General features: G+C 42.8%; 1 protein-coding gene across 2 annotated transcripts; it reads right to left on the bottom strand.

Moving 5' to 3' along the window:
• Positions 1-342: 342 nt before the first annotated feature.
• On the bottom strand, positions 343-18,098 carry METTL2A (methyltransferase 2A, methylcytidine). Of its 2 annotated transcripts, none has more exons than XM_053569793.1 (9): positions 17,975-18,091; positions 17,615-17,772; positions 15,661-16,007; positions 14,474-14,523; positions 9,312-9,372; positions 6,547-6,686; positions 4,412-4,518; positions 2,979-3,044; positions 343-1,971 (listed from the first exon to the last, which is right to left on the bottom strand). In XM_053569793.1, the coding sequence occupies exons 1-9, from the start codon at positions 18,082-18,084 to the stop codon at positions 1,817-1,819; spliced, it is 1,194 nt and encodes a 397-aa protein (XP_053425768.1). In that variant the 5' UTR covers positions 18,085-18,091; the 3' UTR covers positions 343-1,816. The 2 variants fall into 2 exon arrangements, with proteins under 2 accessions (XP_053425768.1, XP_053425769.1); XM_053569794.1 differs by having other exon boundaries at positions 347-1,971; positions 17,681-17,772; positions 17,975-18,098.
• Between the last annotated feature and the right edge of the window lie 4,220 nt (positions 18,099-22,318).

The following is a 22,318-nucleotide window of genomic DNA, read 5'->3' as shown; positions in this document are numbered from 1 at the left end:
CACAGTACATTCTTGCACTGAGTATATCAAAAGACACCATTTGGAGTCAGACTGACAGTCCAGACAGTATGGATTTTTTGAGTGGCACTGAGGTCATACGTGTGGAATTGTCCTCTGCCCACCATTAGTGATTCTGTGGCTGAAACGTTACACAAAGTCCCTTATAGAGTTCAAGTTGGCCTGACAGACAAAAAGCCAGAGAGCTTAGCAGATGGCAGGGAATAAAGGGCACAGTAGCAAGAGAAGCCTCATCTTCTCTTTCCAACCCCAAAGCCCAAGCCAGAAAGGTAGAATAAACATAGTTATTGCTTTGAAATGCTTTACAGATGCCAAAGGATGTGTTTGGTGGCTCATTTAAAGTAAGATATCTATTCTTTATTTTATTTTTTTTGTTGTGGTGGTTGAGACTGAGTCTCACTGTGTCCTTGTTAGAGTGCCTTAGAATCACAGCTCACAGCAACCTTAAACTCTTGCCTCAGCCTCCCAAGTAGCTGGGACTACAGGTGCCCACCACAACGCCTAGCTATTTTTAGAGACAAGGTCTTGTTCTGGCTCAGGCTGGTCTCAAACCTGTAAGCTCAGGCAATCCACTGGCCTCGGCCTCCTAGAGTGCTAGGATTACAGGCGTGAGTCACCCCGCCCAGCCCCTTTACTTATTTTTACATTTATCAATGATAACTGCCCAACCCACGTAATTTAAACTCCCAAACAGCTTAATACAACTTACAAATAACAACACATCATCTACAACTTTTTTGCATGACAATAAATTCTTATTTTTAGTTCTTTTTATGGAAAATTTTTTCTTTAGATACTATTTCCAAATGGTATTTTTGAAATTCCTAATTCCCATGAATAACATTTCAGTTATTAGTTACAAAATGGCAAGACAGACTGAGATCTCAAAAGGAACTTGGGAAAGTATACATTAAAAGGGCTTCACAAATACAAAGCAGAATTGTTAAAATTCTGATAAAAAGCAATATTCTTAGGTTCAAGGTTTGACTCTGACTTTCTGAACTGTCCAATATCAACAAGACACTTTACAGATATCCTTTTCTCTTTATTTATATTACTGTATTTTTAAGAGATACAGGTTCACTATATTGTTCAAACTGAACTTGAACTCCTGGGCTCATGGGAGTAGCTGGTACTTGGCCTATGAAGTAGTTGGTACTACAAGTCTGTACTGCCATGGGGCACACTGTAGATAATACAGATAATTCTTTTCTTTCTTTTTTTTTTGAGACAGTCTCAAGCTGTCACCCTGGGTAGAGTGCCGTGGTGTCATAGCTCACAGCAACCTCAAATCTTGGGCTCAAGTGATCCTCTTTCCTCAGTTTTTCTATTTTTAGTAGAAATGGGGTCTTGCTTTTTGCTCAGGCTGGTCTTGAACTCCTGAGCTCAACAATCCACCTGCCTCTGCCTCCCAGAGTGCTAGAATTACAGGTGTGAGCCACTTCACCCAGCCTCTAGTCTGGGTATGGAGGCTCATGCCTGTAATCTAGCACTTTGGGAGGCCAAGGTGGGAGGATGGCTTGAGGTCAGGAGTTTAAGACCAGCCTGGGCAACATAGTTAGAACTTGTTTTCATAAAAGATTTAAAAAATAAATTAGCCAGCTATGGTCACATGCCTCTAAGTCCCAGCTACTTGGAGGGCTGAGGGAAACGGATCACTTGAACCCAAGAATTTGGTTATAGTGGGCTATCAGTGCATCATAGCCCGCCAGCCTAGACAAGAGTGAAACTGTCTCAAAAATCAAACAACAGACTCCCTCAACATAATGAGCCCATGTTGTGTCAGTAGCAGTATCTCTCAGGTGGTGCTGGACAGAAGAGGCTTGCGGTATTTGCACTGAATCCACACTCGGTACATTGTCAGTTGTTTCCCTCTGTTCACTTGCAATCGGCGGTCCACCAGGTTCTGAACCTTTTCCAGTCCAGCAGTAGTGAAAAGTGTGTCCAGTTCATCTAGTTTGGAAAAAAGATATCCCCCCCAGAAGGCATTTTTGTCTATGACATTCCAGGTTAACCAGGGCCCTTATGTATTTTAAGGCTGTCTTTATGTATTTTAAGTGGCATGAACAGAGCTGTTCAGCTATATATGCAGTGGGCTTGGTAACAGGCTCATGTTTGGTCGGGGAAACCGAACCCCTTTGAGAAGGGCAGACTGGAGCCCAGAGACAAGTCTTTTCCAGGAGTCAGCTGAGGAGAAGCATTTTTATTTTATTTATTTAGAGACAGAGTCTTACTTTGTTGCCCCTGGTAGGGTACTGTGCCATCACGGCTCATAGCAACCTCCAATTCTTGGGCTAAAACAATTCTCTTGAATCAGCCTCCCGAGTAGCTGGGACTACAGGTGCCCACCACAATGCCCGGCTACTTTTTTAGAGATGGGGTCTTGCTCTTGCTCAGGCTGGTCCCGAACTGGTATGCTCAGGCAATCCACCTGCCTGGGCCTCCCAGAGTGCTAGGATTATAGGTGAGCCACCAAGCCAGGCCCTAGGGGAATCATTTTTAAGAAGGCAAAAGATATGTCAGTTATTGTTTTAAAACTTTTGGCTTGTATTTGGCCTTCAGTGTTCTGTAAACACTTTAAAAGTATATACAAATATCTACATATATGTGTGTCAAAGCAATTTTTTAAGGGAAGAGGTTTCATTTTAACCAAAGGCTCAAAGGAGTGAAGCATTCATAAGGCGCTACTGGAGGTGAAGCTGGCACACAGGGCGAGGGGCAGAGGACAGCAGTTCCAGCTTATACCTGAAACCTGGGGAAATGACTTGCCCTGGAGCAGGTGCACCTAGACACAGCCCAGCAGAGAGTGTGAAACAGGCTGGCCTAGAGCTGAGTCTTGTAAAATAGCCACGTTTCCCATTTTGGACAAAGTGATAGGAAGAGCAAAGCAGAGACTAACAGTACACACAAGCTGGGGCTGTCTGGGGACCAATGAGCAGGTCCAGATGAGTGTTTCATACCTTGTGTGAAGAAGTAAACTCTGGTACCATCACCTCTCACATAGAAATTTCCAGACAGACACTGACCTGTGGAATGATATGGTAAAAATCAGTTTCCACTGTGGTCACCGTCCTTTTGCATGTCTCTCCATGTGTCTACACACACAGCTATAAATATGACAACTCACGGCTGGTTTGTTTTGTGGATACTCCTTCCCTTCGTTTTATTTTTATTATTATTATTTGAGATAGTCTCACTATGTCACCCTCAGTAGAGTGCCGCAGTGTCACAGCTCTTGGGCTCAAGCGATTCTCTTGCATCAGCCTCCCAAGTAGCTGAGACTACAGGCGTCCGCCACAATGCCTGGCTATTTTTGGTTGCAGTTGTCATTGTTGTTTAGCTGGCCCGAGATGGGTTTGAACTCACCACCTTTGGTGTATGTGGCTGGTGCTATAACCACTGTGCTACAGGTGCCAAGCCCTTTTTTTCATTTTTTAGCTGAGAGCTGGTTTTCAAAATCACACACCTTCTCCTCTGCTGTTTAACCTCCTAAGTTTACCTTAACAACCTGGCATGTAATCCTTCCACATCTCTGAGTACCAATATCATCACACATTTGTGTATCTTTTCCCCCCAGAGACCACTGTACACAGGATCAAGCTGAAAATACTCATCTGTGACTAATTTCTCAGTACACAGGATCAAGCTGAAAATACTCATCTGCGACTAATTTCTCAGTAATACAGAATAGAAATCCCTCCAAGCCCAGCCATATGGGGTCTACCTCAGGTGACAAGTACAACATCCTTATTCTGAGGCATTTTGTTCCCAAGATTTTGCTTATATACATATATTATGTGCTTGTTCTTGAACACTTTCCAAAAACTACTGGATTGAATACAGTATGGGTGCTTTATAAAGGGCTGTAAAAATTCACATTTCTACCAGTAATGAAGGTGTACCCTTTTCTCTGAATTGGCCAGCAATAAGAAACATTATCTCATTATTTTCATTTCCTTGTAGTTTAGTTTACTGGTTAGATATGCTCTTCTGTGAAAAGACTCTAAATATTCCTTGCCTGTTTTTTGGGTGGGTCACTGATCTTTTTCTTATCAATTTCATGACAGCCCTTTGAAGAACATAGATATTAAGTCTGTTAAAATGCACTGAAAATATTCCTTCTCAATCTGTCATGTCTTTTGAGCTTTTAATGGCATCTTTTGTCATACCACATTTAAAACTATTTATGTCTTTCAAATGTCTTTCTAAAAATAGCTCTTCCATAAGTAGCTATCTTGGTTAAAAAGACCTCTGTATCTAGACTATATAGCCTCTTACGTTTTCTTCAAAAATATACAACTTTTGGCCTATTTTAAATAGCTTTATAAATGGAGCTCAAATTTGAGAGTCACTATTCTGATGGCAAAACCATAGTTTTATTATATCAAAATACCTTTTTTAAACCGAAGCTGAGCCATGTCATAGCGGCCATAATCTCGCAGAAGCATCATCCCTCCAGGCTTCAGAAGCCTGCTCAGCGTGTTGATAACCTTCTGCATCCTGTGGGGCAGCAGGAATGACAATCAGGTCTTCTTAAGAACAGGGTTCCCTTTTTCTGTAGCATACCACCAAAGCCAGCTGACTTCTTTCCTAATTGACAAACAACCCTAGAATCTCAGCTCCTCTGCCCTTGCTCGAGTTAGATCTGGACAACCTGCTTCTGCTGTAGGGCTTCAGGGTGGGGAAAAGTTCCACACCTTCTAGCTGGCTCACTTTCTCCTGGGAGAGCCTTTCCTGCCCTGTGCTGTGGTGGCTCTCTGAGCAGATTCCCAATCACTGTGAGAGAACCACTAGATGACACATCTGCCTGCCACACATGACCTGAGCTCTTTCCTTGCAGAAACTTCATGAAGACTTGTCCTCAAGAACTTAACAATTTGCCAGGCGCGGTGGCTCATGCCTATAATCCTAGCATTCTGGGAGGCCAAGGTGGGTGTATTGCTGAGCTCATGAGTTTGAGACCAGCCTGAGCCAGAGTGAGACCCTGCCTCTACTAAAAATAGAAAAAACTGAGGCAAGAGGATGGCTTGAGCCCAAGAGTTGGAGGTTGCTGTGAGCCATGATGTTGCCATGGCACTCAACCCAAGGCAACAGATTGAGATTCTATCTCCAAAAAGAACTTACAATTTACATGGTAATACAATAAGTACTACAGAAAGAGGGGCATACATTCACATCTGCACTTCCATATGAAGGGTTCTCCAAATTCTTGGTGCAGGGATAAATGTTCATCATTTCAGAAGTATAAATGCTACAAACTTAGAAAAAACATTTCAAAGTCTATTTACATTTTGAATAACATTTTTTTTTGTTTTTTTTTTTTTGAGATGGAGACTCACTTTGTCATCCTCCCTAGTGTGTGTGTGCTGAGACACACACAGCTCACAGCAACCTCAAACTCTTGGGCTCAAGTGATTCATTTGCCTCAGCCTCCTGAGTAGCTGGGACTACAGGTGCCTGCCACATACCCAACTATTTTTAGAGGCAAGGTCTCACTCTTGCTCAGGCTGGTCTCAAACCTGTAAGCTCAGGCCAATCCACCTGCCTCGGCCTCCGAGTGCTAGAATTACAGGCATGAGCCATAGCACCGGGCCTGAACAACAAGTTTTTAATGTTTTGTTTTAACCCACAGTAATTTTTTAAAAAATTTGCATCATTTGAACTGCTGTTATGAAAGTTTAGTACCATGCCAGGCCCTTTGGGCTGTCCTTCATACGATTTTAATTCACACTCTTAACATCTTCGTCAGGTCAGATGATGTCAATGCTATCCTAGAGGAAAGGTGGGCTAGAGAAGGAAAGTCACTCAAAGATCTTGCCCGGTGGAGGCAGTTCTGGGCCCATGGACTCCCAGGACACACCAGGATCTCACTCCCTGGGCTTTATAGTCTTTAGTCATTTGATCTTCCGGCTTTCTGACACCAGCTTTCCTTGACCTTTCACACTAATTTACTTTACCATCTTTTCATGGTACTCTAACATCTCTGATGTTCAGAGACTGAGTAGCTTTCTGAAGTCTCTACGAAGCTATCCTAATCCCATGATTTTGGGTGTTCGGTTTGCACCCGTTGCTATACATGTACCTGCCAACTCCCTGGCCTATCTTCACTCAAAGGCTTCTTCCCCATTCTTCGTGACTATTAAACCATAATAAAACTACTACAGGCTTGGCACCTGTAGTCCCAGCTACTTGGGAGGCAGAGGCAGGAGACTTGCTTGAGCCCAGGAGTTGGAGGTTTCTGTGAGCTGTGATGCCACAGCACTCTACCCAGGGCGACAGCTTGAGGCTCTGTCTCAAAAACAAAACAAAACCTACTATAGTTAGCAAGCAGACATTTAGAGGTGGAAACAGAGGTTGGACTTTAAGATTTAGGAAAATGATTGGGATGCTCACACAGTGGATGGTATGTCATCTTTCTATTAAAACATTAATAAACCCTTTTTTATTTTGAGTCCAACTCTAATACCAAGGACCATATCCAAATCTTTGTTTTTGTCATTCCAACTGGTCAAGGGACCTAAAACTTACTTGTCTGGAACAATTGCTGAAAGAACAAATATGAGAATGATGATATCAAGGCTGTCCGTGGGCACTGGGTAACTCTTCTCTTCATCACACAGATCGTGAACAAACGCAAAACACCGAGAAGGATCATATTCTGAATTTGTCTACAGATAGGTAAAGAGACAACTGGGTTAAAAATGTTAACAGAGCGCCTGTAGTCCCAGCTACTCGGGAGGCTGAGGCAAGAAAATTGCGTAAGCCCAGGAGTTGGAGGTTGCTGTGAGCTGTGTGAGGCCACAGCACTCTACCCAAGGGCAGTACAGTGAGACTCTGTCTCTACAAAAAAATTAAAAAAAAAAAAAAATGTTAACAGAGGCTAGGCGAGGAGGCTCAAGCCTAGAGGTAGAGTGCCATGGCAACACTGTGCCAGGCTAAGGCAGATGAATTGCTTGAGCTCAGGAGTTTGAAACAAGCCTGAGCAAGAGCAAGACCCTGTCTCTAAAAAATAACCGGGTGTTGTGACAGTGCCTATTTATGCTCAAGAGTTTGAGGTTGCTGTGAGCTGTGCTCTGTAAGTTTGAAGCTAGCAGAGGTTGGTTTGTGAAGTTTAAGGAAAGAAGCATTTTCTTTTTTTAGAGACAGTTTCACTTTGTTGCCCTCAGTAGAGTGCCATGGCGTCACAGCTCACAGCAGCCTCCAACTCCTGGACTTAGGCAATTCTCTTGCTTCAGCCTCCCGAGTCGCTGGGACCACAGGTGCCTGCCATGACGCCCGGCTATTTTTTTTTTTGTTGTTGCAGTTTGGCCAGGTTTGAACCTGCCACCCTCGGTATATGGGGCCGGTGCCCCACTCACTGAGCCACAGGTGCTGCCCAGGAAAGCATTTTCTATAACATAAAGTATGAGATGAAATAGCAAATGCTGGAGAAGCTGAAGTACGTTACCCAGATCTAACTAAGATAACTGATGATAGCAGACATGTGCCATAATGATTAGGAATATATCCTTCCGTGGACAGTAGCAGCAGTTACATTTAAAGCTAAAGCAAGATAAGCTTTTCTCCAGGCTCTCTTTACATTTTTTCTTTCTTTCTTTCTTTTTTTTTTTTTTTTTTGAGACAGAGTCTCACTTTGTTGCCCTCAGTAGAGTGTTGGGGTGTCACAGCTCACAGCAAGCTCAAACTTTTAGGCTCAAGTGATCCTCTTGCCTCAGCCTCCCTAGTTGCGGAGACTACAGGTGCCCACCCCAACACCCGGCTACTTTTAGAGACAAGGTCTCACTCTGGCTCAGGCAATCCACTCACCTCAGCCTCCCAAGTGCTAGGATTTAAAGGCATGAATCGCCATGCCCAGCCCCTCTTTTTTTTTTTTTTTTTTTTTTTTTGAGACAGAGTCTCAAGCTGTTGCCCTGGGTAGAGTGCCATGGCAACATCATTGCTCACAGCAACCTCCAACTCTTAGGCTCAAGCAATCCTCTTGCCTCAGTTTTTCTATTTTTTTAGTAGAGACAGGGTCTTGCTCTTGCTCTGGCTGGTCTCGAACTCATGAGTTCAAGGGATCCACCCGCCTTGGCCTCCTAGAGTGCTAGGATTACAGGTGCCTGCCACTGTGCCCAGCCACTAGCTTCAAACTTTTCTGCTGCAACTTCCTCACCTCTCTCTCTGAAGTGAAGAGAGTTAGGGTCCTAGTTTAGGATTCGGCTTTGGCTTAAGGGAACACTGTAGCTGGTTTAATGTTCTATCCAGGTCAGGCTCTTGCCTGTAATCTTAGCACTCTGGAGGCTGAGGCGGGACTGCTTGAGCTCAGGAGTTTGACACCAGCCTGAGCAAGAGGGAGACCCCATCTCTGCCAAAAATATAAAAATTGGCCAGGCATTGTGGCATGCACCTGTAGTCCCAGCTATTCAGGAGTCTGAGGTAAGAGGATCTCTTGAGCCCAGGAGTCTGAGGTTGCAGTGAGCTATGATGGTACCACTACACTCTAGCCTTGGCAAGAGACCAAGACTGTGTTTAAAAAAAAAAAACAACAAAAAAACTGGCTGGGCACAGTGGCTCACACCTGTAATCCCAGCACTCTGGGAGGCCAAGGCGGGTGGATAGCTTGAGCTCAGAAGTTTGAGCCCAGCCTGAGCAAGAGACAGACCCCGTCTCTACTAAAAATAGAAAAACCGAGGCAAGACGATGGCTTGAGCCCAAGAGTTGGAGGTTGCTGTGAACTATGATGATGCCATGGCACTCTACCCAAGGTGACAGCTTGAGACTGTCTCAAAGAAACAAACAAACAAAAAAAAAACAAACAAAAAAAACACAACACCCAACATGGTGTTGCCACAAATCTTTAATTTGTAAAAAATGCAACAAGTGTGTTGGGTGGCGCCTGTGGCTCAGTGAGTGGGGCGCCGGCCCCATATGCTGAGGGTGGCGGGTTCAAACCCAGCCCCGGCCAAACTGCAACCAAAAAATAGCTGGGCATTGTGGCGGGCGCCTGTAGTCCCAGCTGCTTGGGAGGCTGAGGCAAGAGAATCGCGTAAGCCCAAGAGTTAGAGGTTGCTGTGAGCCGTGTGACGCCACGGCACTCTACCGAGGGTGGTACAGTGAGACTCTGTCTCTACAAAAAAAAAGAAAAATGCAACAAGTGTCAAGTACAAAAAAATGAAGTATGCTTGCATCAGCAATTCTTTTATTTGCAGACCCCAATACAACAATGAGAATATAGGCAGAGACCTTTATTTTTAGGAGACCCCCTTTCCCTTTAACCAATGAAAATTACTGATAGGAGCCATTGCACTTACCTGAACTAGGTCTACAGCTGTGGAAGAAAAATCACAACAGTAAACAAAGAGTCCTGGGTCACTGAAATAGGCACAGAAAACAGAATAATTAGATTATAAACTGGACTATGTCTACTCTCTTTCTTGTGTAGCAGTTAAAATAGCAAATGGCAAAAAATAGCATTCATTCAAGAAATCACATTTATTAGTCACAACATATTTCATTTTGGATAAACTCCTTTTTGATTTATATCCTTTTTTGGCTGTGGTTATGGCTAATATTAAGTTTATAAAACAGTGAATTTCTAACCAATGTGCTTGTCCTTTTCTACTTATAAAAATCCTACTTTTCCTTCAAACAAAGCCTTGCCGGATGCCACCAGGAGAACTTCTGCACACTATCTCTGAGCTGGCTTGGCACCTTCTCCACTCCAGGAACACAGCTGTGCCTGTCTGCCTGCTCCTACCACATGGTGACTGCTAGGACAGATATTACATCTTTCACTATTGGTTCACCACACACTACTGAGGTTCCACTATGTACTGGTATTTTTTTTTTTTTTTTGAGACAGAGTTTTATTTTGTCACCCTCAGTAGAGTGCTGTGGCGTCAGCTCCCAGCAACCTCCAGCTCTTGGGCTTAGGTGATTCTCTTGCCTCAGGCTCCCAAGTAGCTGGAACTACAGGTGCCCACCAGAATGCCTGGCTATTTTTTGTGGCAGTTGTCGTTGTTTAGCTGGCCCGGGCTGGGTTTGAACCCACCAGCCTTGGTGTATATGGCTGGCGCTGTAACCCCTGCGCTACGTGCGTTGAGCCCCAGTGCTTATCTTTCTTATCCTCAATGTCTGGCACAAGGCAGCAACACAAAACATGTTAAATTTATTTTAATAACTACCAAAATTGCTTTTAATTATGAAAATACACTGCATATTTATAGATATTCTAAAAACATGAAAATATAACACTACCTATGACGCCATAGTTCTTATTGTTGAGACAGGAGAAAATAAAAAAGAGGGAAGGCTCTGTGCTTATGTTTTAGAAACCATACCTCAGAGCTGTTTTGCACTGTTGGGCTCATTCTTTGAGTCAGTCCCTTGGATTTTTAGGGTGTACCTACTTCTCTCTAAACCAGTATTTTTCAGCCTTTTTATTCTCACAGCACACTTGAACCGGTAGTTAAACTTTTGCAGCACACTTAAATTATGTTGGTCAAAAAAAGAAAAAAGTAAAAACAGTAATATACGTACTGTGCTTTGAACTTCTTTCAAAAATAATTTAATAAATGGTCTTTAAAATTTTCCAAAGCAAACCTAAGATCCTCTCACGGCACACCAGTTGCAAACCAGTGTTAACTGCTGACCTTCAGTGCAGACACTGAGAGGTACAAGCAAGACTAATAACCTGGGAAGCAGCACTGCTACATGGCAGACACTAGCTAGCTACACGGGCATAGGCTACTTATATTAAATACTCAGTTTCTCAGGATTAGATACATATCACATGTTTCTTGTGATTACTTCAAGGGATAACAAAGATGTAAAAATATCACTGCAGAAAGTTCTGTGCTAGTGAGTAAGGGCTGTATGTGGCTTGTTCTGTAATCAGCCAGGCAGCTATACTTGCCAAGTACCCATGAACTAAGTTCTGAGCTAAGTTCTAACAGACTCAGCTCTGCCCTTTAAAAAGGTCAAAATTTAGGACAGTGCCTGTGGCCCAAAGAAGTAGGGCACCAGCCCCATATACTGGAGTGGTGGGCTCAAACCCAGCCCCAGCCAAAAACTGCAAAAAAAAAAAAAAAAGAGAGACTAGGCACAGGTTATTCACACTATTAAAACACGCAAGCAGAAAAAACCATATTAATAGTGATTAGCCCACTACAGTGGCTCACACCTATAATCCTAGCACTCTGGGAGGCTGAGGCGGACAGACTGCTTGAGCTCATGTGTGCGAGAGCTCATCTCTAAAAATAGCTGGGCGTTGTGGCGGGTGCCTGTAGTCCCAGCTACTTGGGAGGCTGAGGCAAGAGAATCGCTTAAGCCCAGATGTTTGAGGTTGCTGTGAGCTGTGACGCCACAGCACTCTACCAAGGGTGACATAGTGAGACTCTGTCTCAAAAACAAAACAAAACAAAACAAAACTACGTTAATTCTAAACCAGTGAATTACACAAACAAATGTATTCCAGCAAGACACTGAGTATAGTCACCTTATTTAAATGGTACAACCACTCTGTGGAGAAGATGCTATCTCAATTCATTTTTACATTCATTGATGACACTGATAATTGATGGCCATAACTCCTGAAGGGAAGTCAATCCCGTCTAAGGTGGGTTGCTGACATCAAGGGCAGAACAATCTCTTTTCTTCACTGTTAGCTACTATGACATGCCATTTTTCTATAAATTTCTAATAAAATACATAATTTGTAATGAGGTTAATGATCCTATTAAGTAATGCAGGCTAAAGTAGAATTTTTTTTCTTTATGTTTTCTGAGACAGAGTCTGTTGCCCTGGGTAGAGTCCGTTGCCCTGGGTAGAGTCCTGTGTCCGTGTTGTCTCAGCTCACGGCAACCTCGAACTCTTGGGCTTAAGTGATTCTCATGACTTAGCCTCCTGAGCAGCTGGGACTACAGGTGCCCCCCACACTGCCTGGCTGCTTTTAGAGCCAAGGTCTTGCTCTTGCTTAGGCTGGTCTCCAACTCCTGAGCTCAAGCAATCCACCCGCCTTGGCTAGGATATTTTTTACATACAACCTTTGAGACATAATGAGTTTCAATGGAAAATATGAAACTAGAGTGTCATTTTCATGAGTAGTTTGAAAACAGGATTGACATAATAAATATATTTGGTCTTTGTCTGTGGTTCTAGGCACGGAGCTCCAAAAACCCCAGGAAAGTCCTTGGGTGGCAGAAGTGTCTTTATTCATAATGAACCCCTTCTGGGTCACACAGAATTTGTATTCATGAGGTGACTTAAGAGTGGGGTCCCTGCTCGGCGCTTGTGGCTCAAGCGGCTAAGGCGCCAGCCAGCCACATACACCTGAGCTGGCGGGTTCGAATCCAGCCCGGGCCCGCCAAACAACAATGATGGCTACAACCAAAAATAGCTGGGTGTTGTGGCAGGCGCCTGTAGTCCCAGCTACTTGGGAGGCGGAGGCAGGAGAATCGCTTGAGCCCAAGAGTTGGAGGTTGCTGTGAGCTGTGAAGCCATGGCACTCTACCCAGGGCGACAGCTTGAGGCTCTGTCTCAAAAACAACAACAACAAAAAAGAGTGGGGTCCCTAAATAGCCTCAGGATGGGGCCTATACCACAAAGGGTAAGGATTTAAAGGGTTGAAAGTTTCAGAGTCACTCAACAATTTTTTTTTTTAATTGAGACAAGTCTCACTTTATCACTCTCTATAGTGAAGTCATAGCTCATAGCAACCTCAAACACTTGGGCTCAAGCTATTCTCTTGCCTCAGACCACCAAGTAGCTGAGACTACAGATGCCCTCTAGGATGCCTGGTTATTTATTTTTTTTTTAGCAGGCCTGGGCCGGGTTTGAACCCATTAGCCCTGGAACATGTGGCCAGAGTCCTAACCACTGAGCTACGGGCGCCCAGCCTCACTCAACAATCTCCACGTAGGATGTGGGGAGATAAAGATTAAGCTGTATAAAAACTCTTGCTGAGCTTCTGGGTCCAGGAAAACATCCATGTGCTGGAAGGCAACATGTCCCAACTCCTTAAGGACAGAAGTTCCTGATCGTAGGACCCTGCTGGACCCTATCTATGTACCTTTGCATCTGGCTGTTAACCTGTATCCTTTATAATAAACAGGTAGATATAAGTAAAGTATTTCCCTGAGTTCTGTGAGTCATTCTAGAAAATTAATGAATTTGAGAAGGGGGTCCCTAGGTCAGAAGTAGAGACCTGATTTGCCAGTGGCATCTGAATTAATAAAGACTTATGGGACAAACCCCTTAACTTGTGGGATCTGATGCTATACTAATTCCAAATAGTAGATACTATATGAACTGTACACTCAAGCTTGTGTTGGAGAATTGGTTGGTATGGGCAATCTCCGGCCCCCCACATCTGGTATCAGAAGTATTCTGTGTTAAGTATGCAGAAACAGTGCAGGGTCTCATCTTCATGTATGTCAGTTTTCTCAGCTCTACCATAGGGGTTAACAACAGCATAGCCACTGACTGTTCCTCCGAGTAATCATGAGAATGAAGAACTTGAACACGTATTTTAAGCACCTTTGAGGAAGGGAGGTTTTACATCTAATTTCCCTAATGACAAAAATAACTTATGCATCAGATTAAATTAAAACAGCCCAGGCCAGGTGCAGTGGCTCACGCCTATACTCCCAGCACTTGGAAGGCTGAAGCAGGTAGACTGCCTGAACTCACAGGTTCAAGACCAGCGTGAGCTAACGCTAGACCCCATTTCTAAAAATATCTGGGTGTCATGGTGGTCACCTGTAGTCCCAGCTACTTGGGAGGCTGAGGCAAGAGAATCGCTTGAGCCTAAGTGTTAGAGCAGTGGTTCTCAACCTTCTAGTGCTGCGGCCCTTTAATACCCTCACTCAGGTGCCTCTTCTCTTCTGGCAGAGGGAAGACATTCCTGATGGCATGTGCTCTAAGGACAGTGAGTTAGAGATTGCTATGAGCTATAATGCCATGGCACTCTACCAACGGTGACAAAGTGAGACTGCCTCAAAACAAACAAACAAAAAACTAAAAAAACAGCCCATAAATGAATAGTGCAGAAATCTACATTTCTTTAATCCATGCTTCCCAATGACCACTGTTAAAAGTTTGATGTAGGCTAGGTGAGATGGCTCATGCCTATAATCCTAGCACTTTGGGAGGCCAAGGCAGGTGGAATGCCTGAGCTCACAGGTTCGAGACCAGTCTGAGCCACAGTGAGACTTCATTTCTAAAAATAGCCATGAACTGTGGTAGGTACCTGTAGTCCCAGTTACTTGGGAAGCTGAGACAAGAGAATCACTCGAGCCCAAGAGTTGGAGGGTGCTATGAGCTATGATGTCATGGCACTCTACCAAGGGAGACAAAGTGAGACTGTGTCAAAAAAAAAAAAAAAAAAAAAGTTTGATGCAGCAAGTTTTGAAAAAACAAATCTCCACTTTTTTCCTCTTTGCTGTCATCTAGTTAATCTTTATAACATACTTACTTGTTAGTTTGTAAAATTGGAAAGACTGTATTTCCCACACCACAACCAACCTGCAGGCAGAAAGGAATGATTAATCATAGAACTTCCCGAAGAATTTCTCTGAAGCTAGATAAATAATCCTACCTATTTATATTAGAGAAGGCATGGTGAACAGAGCTAAATAGTAACCATGAGATTCCCTAGTCTTGACTTTGGGAACCCATAAAAGACAAGAACATAGAATTTCATAGAAGGGTATGAGGTTATTTCACGTTTTGAGTTTTAGCTGTCCTATAAATGGAATATTTTCTCACAGAACTCTACTATATCATTATTGGGAAAATGTGTCTAATAGACTATGGTGAAATTTATAAAAAGGAGATTCATAAAGGTAAATCTGTCCTATATACGGGGTGGACATAAAGTTCATGTGCAATTTAAAATAGGTCAACATAGTAAATTGCACACAAACTTTATGGACACCCTGTATAGTGCTGTGTGTGGTAATAAAAAAAGCAATCATTTACTAAAGACTTAATCATTTGCCAGACATTGATTGTTCTTAGCCATTTTATATATATCATCTGAAACCTATTATGTACAAAAACAGTCCCATTGCTCAGAGAAGGTAAGGGACTTGTCCAAGATCATGTGTCCTAAGGCTAACCAGCTCCAGAATTAGCTTCCAGTGAAGTGTGCAATCTTTACTTGTGAATTTATGTTATGGTACCAACCTAGACATTTTTCCAGGTCTAGACTCTCCAAACACCATCCAACTCAGAATAAAAACTGTCCCAGGCCTGAGATTCAGGTAGCATCCCAACTACTCTCTATGTTCTATAACTGTATCAGAAGAGAAGTAACATGTTGTCTTATGACCTAAGACTTTTTTTCCAGAAGGGACAGCACCATCACCTTGAGCTTTTGCACCTGTATGAGACAGTGGCACATAGCAAGTACAACATGATGCTATAACTTTTAGAAGTGATAGGGTATTCCCAAGTGATCATCCACCATATATCTAGCCTGCAATCAGGGTATCTCATTAGTTTAAAAATGGAGGCAAATCCAGGCCAACATAAAGGTCAAGTCTAGTCAGCTTTTCTCAGCAGCTATTCAAGTCACTTTTTCGTCAGCCTCTTTATGCTACTCCCTGTGCACAATACAACAGCTTTACTTACTCCACTAGTAGGACAATGAAAGCTTACCTCAAGTATTCGGTAGGTGGCTAAGGATCCAGGAAACTCATCAGCACAAATTTCCATGTGACTGAGTTTCTGAGTTAGGTTCTCCTCCACAGGAGGCATCTGTGTTGTATGTTCAAGGCTGTTCAAAGAACACTTGTGCGGTCCTTCTATTATTAAACCAGGTCCATCTTCCCTGCTTCTAGGTTCAAGTGTTTCACTCTTCTTGTTCTCTAAGAGCAAACCCTTTGAATGACTAGGTGCCAGCTCAGGAAATTCAGTAAAAAGCCAATGTCTATCTTTGAAAAACCCATTTTCGTGAACTTTGTAGAACTCATTCCAGTATTTGTGAGCATTGATTTCATAATCAACTGTGAATAGTTAAGAAAAACATTTAAATGACTTTTACTTAAAAAAAAAAACCATTTTTTAAGGACAATTCTCAACTATCAAATATCAAGTAGTAGAATCACAGTCTCTATGCTGATGGCCTAGACTTCACTGAGTCCTACCACTTATCATTATAATCAAAGTCCCCCTTTTATCATTCCCAAGGTGTCCAACTTCTGCTGGAACTGTCGGTCAGAGACCTTAGTACCTATCAGTTTTTCCCCCACATCTCTAGATGTCCTTTAACACAAGACAAATTCTAACATTAAGCAAAATCTTTCTAAAAGCTTCTAGTCAAAACATCCTACCATTTCTCAGGGCCATGCAGAACAACTCTATTTATGGAGAGTTATTTTCCTCTCTAAATGTTACTTTTTTTTTTTGAGACAGAGCCTCAAGCTGTCACCCTGGGTAGAGTGCTGTGGCATCACAGCTCATAGCAACCTCTAACTCCTGGGCAAGCGATTCTCCTGCCTCAGCCTCCCAAGTAGCTGGGACTACAGGCGCCTGGCTATTTTTTGGTTGCAGCCGTCATTGTTGTTTGGTGGGCCCGGGCTGGATTCAAACCCGCCAGGTGTATGTGGCTGGCACCTTAGCTGCCTGAGCCACAGGCGCCGAGCCTAAATTTTACTTTTTACAAGCTGAATGGCCTTGTTTCTTCTCTTGTTCCTCTTGGAAACTCAATACTACTAACTGACATATAAATATTAAAAATGGAAACAAGGCTAAAAGGAAAATAGAAAATGGTGCCAAGTGAAAAATGTCTGCAGCGTAGAAGAAAGAATAAAAATCTAAGAAACTGGACTTTAGTTCCACTACTGCTACTACTAACTGACTGCTTACCTCTGGGAAAAGCACTTAATGTCCTGGGGTCCAAATTTCTTTAACTGCAAAAAGAGGATATTGGACTACATGATTTTCAAAATCCCTTTCAACTCTTTAATTTGTTTTGATCTAGTCTCTGTCAAACTATGCTGGGTAATATTTTATAACTGGAATGTTCCCATTGTTGCACAAAACTCTTTCAGTGATAACTCCCCTCAAATTCCTAGTCCAATCTTCAAACTGTCTGGACCGATCAGTCCAGGTTTTATTGTCTAGGGATATTTTGCAGTGAAATCAATCACCTCTTTTTCTTTGGTCAGATTTATTTCCACTTAGCTTCATCCACCTTTCCTTGGCAAAAGCCCTGACCCCTCATATCCACCACACAAGTAAAAGACATTAATAATTACCAGTCTTTAAGAGTTATTTAGCCACCCCCAACAGTATATAGAATGGGATTGCTTGAATCTAGTTTCAAAGGCAACATCTCCTCAAACAAAATGCAAATCATGTAGGAAGTACAGCTTCTAAGATAATCATGTGACCACACAGTTGAGACAGGGCAGCCATATCCATACAAGTCTCATCAACAGAATTAAAAACAGCTACCTTTTCCCAAATTAAAATTACCACGAATCTTGCCTTCACAAGATTTTGCTCCTGGGCCACCTTTTTCCCTCCTTGCTCATCCCGTCCCCCAATCTACTCCTGAGTTATGCAACGGGCCAGTAACAAATGATGTTGGCGGTCACAATTCTCGGACCTCTCGGGCGGGCGCGTTCAGCAGTAGGGTGGCTGCTAATACCACTGACGGCCCACCTGCGCGCACCTTGTTTCTCCTGGCACACCCGCTGGGTACTGTTCTCCTGGACTTTCTTCTCTGCAGCCGCGGCCTGCTCTTCCGACCACTCCACATTGTCCCTGGGAAAATGAAACGGGCAGCTTAGGGGCCTCACCTCCTGCCCGCGGAGAGAGTGAGTGGCTAGCCGGGGAGCGCTGAGTCCCCCCACTCCCCGGGAGAGAGCGCCTAGGATAGGGCGGCGGGACTCGTGACCAGCGGTTAGAGACTTCTCGGAGCTCCAGTGCAGCGGGACAAGGGGCGAACAGCAGGCAGGTCGATTACCAGGCATTGTGGTGGAAGACGCGCCCCGGGTCATTCAAGAACCGGCTACCGAACTGCTGCCTCTTTCCGCCAAGGGCCGCCGACACCTCTTCAGAGTAAGAACCCGCCATGACACCGGAGCCGGAAATACCCCCCTTTCTGTAACAGCAGAACTTCCTGCGAGCCACGCCCCCTTCCGGACGGCGCCGTGTCTGGGCGGGAAAAGAGGAGGCCGGGGCGGAGCTCCGGGTCCTGGCGGCGTTTGAATTCTCTTGGGTGGGGCCGGCGTTGGGGAAGGGCTCGTGGGAAAGGAGACCCAGCTGGCGGAAGTCTTCTCAGTAGTCGTTTCTTCCCTAGTAGACGCGCAGGCTGGGAAGAAAGTGGGGGACATTTCACTTGAGTCCCAGTTCAAAGCTGGAATCCTCTACCAAGTTTCACAGTTTCCTTCAAGTGGTAAAACAGGAAAAATCTTAAATCATTGGTAGTAAGCAGCGGGAGGAAAAAGTGCAATTTTTCAGCTTTTCTAGTTACACATACAATATGTATATATAGTAGAACCTCTACTAAGTTGACCACTCAAGGGACTGTAACGAGCTGGTCAGTATGGAGAGGTGGTCAACATAAGAAACTAGGCCTGCTGTAATGCTACTTACCAGTGAATGGTGCATTCGGTCTATGAAAATAAGGTCAACTTAAGGAGGTAGTCAATGTAAGGAGGTGGTCGACTATGGAGGTTCTGTGTATTTTTGTGGGAGTAGGGGGATTAGGGATGTATATGAAATGAACGAGGCTTGCTCTTTCAATTAATTGGCAGATCCAAGGATACATTTAGAAAATATAACCATTTACCTTTTGCTGGCTTATTAGTACAATCAAGATCGTAATACGTACCTACATACAGTTTGTTATATTAATATATTTAGCCTTACGTGTCTATTTCCAAAATTACTACAAACCAATTCTCAAAGTAATTTAAAAGAAAGTATTCGGTCAACATTGATAGAAGTTGAGAAGACTTCTAAGAGAAACAGGATGAATACCACTTGGAAGAAGAGAAGGAAAGGGTTAATGTGCAGTGTTGGACATAGCAAATTGGTAACCTGTAATCCTTTATTCCATTGCAGATTCTGTAGGTAAAATTAAGGGAAGCTATGAGTGATTCTGTATTTTTCCCACCAAAGAAGTGAGAACAAACTCTAAGCTCTTTTTTTTTTTTTTTTGCGATAGAGTCTCAAACTGTCACCCTCTGTAGAGCGCAATAGCATCATAGCTCGCAGCAACCTCTTAACTGTTGGGCTCAAGCGATTGTCTTGCCTCAGCCTCCCAAGTAGCGGGGACTACATGCACCGGCTACAACGCCCAGCTGTTTTTAGAGGCAGGGTCTTGCTTTGTCCTCCTGCTCTCGAGCCTGTGAGTTCAGGCAATCCACCCACCTCGGCCTCCCAGAGTGCTGGGATTACAGACACAAAAGCTCCTTTCCAAAGAACCAGAGTTTCTGTCTTATCTCAAGGCTAGCTGTTAGTAGATTTGGTGATTGATTTATATTTATTTTTGGCATCTTGTTCACTCGTCTTCGTTTTTTTTCTCTCTTCCCACCAGAAGCTATTTAGTGCTCCCAATCAACAGTTCCACTGCATGTTTTCTTGTAGAGAGCTCACTCTCTGTATTCACTTGAGATTGCTTACTACTGTATCTTAGTTCTTCTAATTAGAACCATTTAAAATGTCAAACAGCTTGGGCCCTTTTTGGGAAATGTACTGATGAAGTATACTAAACCTAATTCTATACAGTTACCTTCGCTTGTCCTGTATCATTAGTTTTTTCCAATCTCTTCAAGCACCTACAATATTTTTTTCCAAGTAAAATTGGAAGACATGGCTGGGAGCTATCTGCAGTATTAGACTTGGTACTGGACTGTAGCCTCAGAGAACACAGTTTCAGAGAAGCTAAGGGTCCCTCTTGTGGTGACTAAAGAGAACTCTTCTAGCTCAATGGGTGGCTTGGGTTCAGAGGTTGTAAAGATTAAGAACTCTCATTCTCATTATTGCCTTGGGTGTTAGTAGAGGACAAGGGTAGTTAATTGTTTCAAGCTTTTCTTTCACTCCCAGTGAGAATTCTAGGCAGTTTGAGCAGGTGCGCTGGAACTGGACGGCTGAGGAAATGGTTCCTAGTATCCTTATTTCCCCTCAAGGTTTCACAGGCCCTCGACAGCCTTTGTAGCAGCCCTAGATAATTGATAAGCTAGTTTAATGACTTTAATTTAAAAATAGCATGTGTGGGGTTTTTTCTCATTGCAAAATAAATATATGCTTATTATAGAGCATTTAGAACATTATAGAACATTATCTATTATCTTCATTTAGAAGATATGGATAAAAGAAAATATCCTAGCCTACCATTAATTTAACTCATTAATACTTTGGTGTATATCTTTCTTTTTCTTTTTTTCTAATTCATTTTTCTAAATAACTTTTTTTTTTTTGAGACAGAGTCCGAAGCTGTTGCCCTGGGTAGAGTGCCATGGCATCATAGTAGCTCATAGCAACCTCCAACTCTTGGGCTCAGGTGATCCTCTTACCTCAGTTTATTCTATTTTTAGTAGAGACTAGGGTCTTGCTTTTTGCTCAGGCTGGTCTCGAACTAGTGAGCTCAAACAATCCACTTGTCTTGGCCTGCCAGAGTGCTAGGATTATAGATGTGAGCCACCGCGCCCAACCGGAAAAATTTTTTTTTTCTTTTTTTTGAGACAGTCTCAAGCTGTCACCCTGGGTAGAGTGCCCTGGCATGACAGTGCACAGCAACCTCAAACTCTTGGGCTTAAGCTATTCTCTTGTCTCAGCCTCCCAAGTAGCTGGGACTACAGGCGTCTGGCACAACGCCTGGCTATTTTTTGGTTATAGTTGTCATTGTTATTTGGTAGGCCCAGGCTGGATTTGAACACACCAGCTCTGGTGTATGTGGCTGGCACCCTAGCTGCTGAGCTACAGGCACCGAGCCATGGAAATAACATTTTTTTTTTTTAGAGATAGAGTCTCACTTTATCTCCCTCGGTAGGGGTGCTGTGGTGTCACAGCTCACAGCAATTACCTCCAACTGGGTTTAGGCGATTCTCTTGCCTCAGCTTCCTGAGTACCTGGGACTACAGGTGCCCACCACAACACCTCGATATGTTTTGTTGCAGTTTGGCCGGGGCCGGGTTTGAACCTGCCACCCTTGTTATATGGGGCTGGTGCCCTAGCCACTGAGCCACAGGTGCTGCCCCGGAAATAACTTTTAATTTAAAATAATTTCAGAAAAAAATGCTTTCTTCTTTTTTTCACAGCGTCATGAGGTATAATTTACATACAGTTACATTCATCTATATTAAGTATACAATACATTTTCACAAAAATCTTTATTCTGTGCATCCACCATCAAAACCAAGTTAGAACAACTTCATGAAGTTACCCCATACCTCTTAGCAGTTGGAGCTTGCTTTTTGTCTTAACAGTAGCTTGGGAAATTATTCCCTTGTTTGAAATATTCTTTTACAATATCATTTAATAACTTTCTGGCATTGTTTTGTGTAACTATATCATGATTTATTGGACAGTTAGGTGACTTTCAGGTTTTTAACCATCAAAAATATGATAAACTTCTTGTAAATAAACCATTTTGTACACGAATGATTATTTCTTTAGAATTAACTTCTAGAAGTGCAGTGGTTATAATTAGCTCCATTACTAAGCTCTGAGGTCAGGGCATTTTATTGGTCTGTTCACTGTTACATAAACAGGACCTAGAACTGGTTCCAACACACAGTATGCAGTAAATAATTAGTGAATGAATGGGTGAGCATCTGTTGCCATACTGTATTGTAGCAGAGAGGTACCAATTTATACTGGCATCGACAGTGTGTGACAGTGTAATAGAATGAATGTATTGCTTGCTGTACATTTTAGATTTTCAGAACAAACCTGCTTAAAATATTCTGTTATCTCATTGATCCAAGGATGTATTCCAGGAATTCTAATATTTTGGCATCCAAATTACTTCTAGATTCTTTGTTATACCCATGACCATACAAAAAAAAAGTCTCTTGTCAAATCATAAGTCTTGTTTTTTTGGCTAGAAAATATGGTTACTTATCCATAAGGTTAGTTCTTTTCTCTAATTTCATAATTTTATAAAGAGTAGCCAGTATATTTAGACTCTTTTGAAAGAATAGTCAAGGTAACATTCATAAAATTATTTCAATAAACAATTTTGGTGGTCTTTACTATCTTCATTGCTTTTTCCAGACATTTTATAATTTTACATTGTAAGTCACTGTCCTCATCCATATCAAACATATTTTTTCATTTTTCTAGATCATATTTTTCTAGA

The sequence above is a fragment of the Nycticebus coucang genome, chromosome 18 (assembly GCF_027406575.1).
Source record: "Nycticebus coucang isolate mNycCou1 chromosome 18, mNycCou1.pri, whole genome shotgun sequence".
Taxonomy (NCBI): domain Eukaryota; kingdom Metazoa; phylum Chordata; class Mammalia; order Primates; family Lorisidae; genus Nycticebus; species Nycticebus coucang.
This window is presented reverse-complemented; position numbering and strand designations above follow the sequence as displayed.

Coding starts and splice junctions, on each gene's coding strand:
- METTL2A (XM_053569793.1), bottom strand. CDS start 18,084: ATGGCGGGTTCTTACTCTGAAGAGGTGTCGGCGGCCCTTGGCGGAAAG. Junction 16,008..17,614: donor TGAACGCGCCCGCCCGAGAG/GTCCGAGAATTG, acceptor AACTATTCACAG/TTGATTATGAAATCAATGCT. Junction 14,524..15,660: donor CCACCTACCGAATACTTGAG/GTAAGCTTTCAT, acceptor TTCTGCCTGCAG/GTTGGTTGTGGTGTGGGAAA.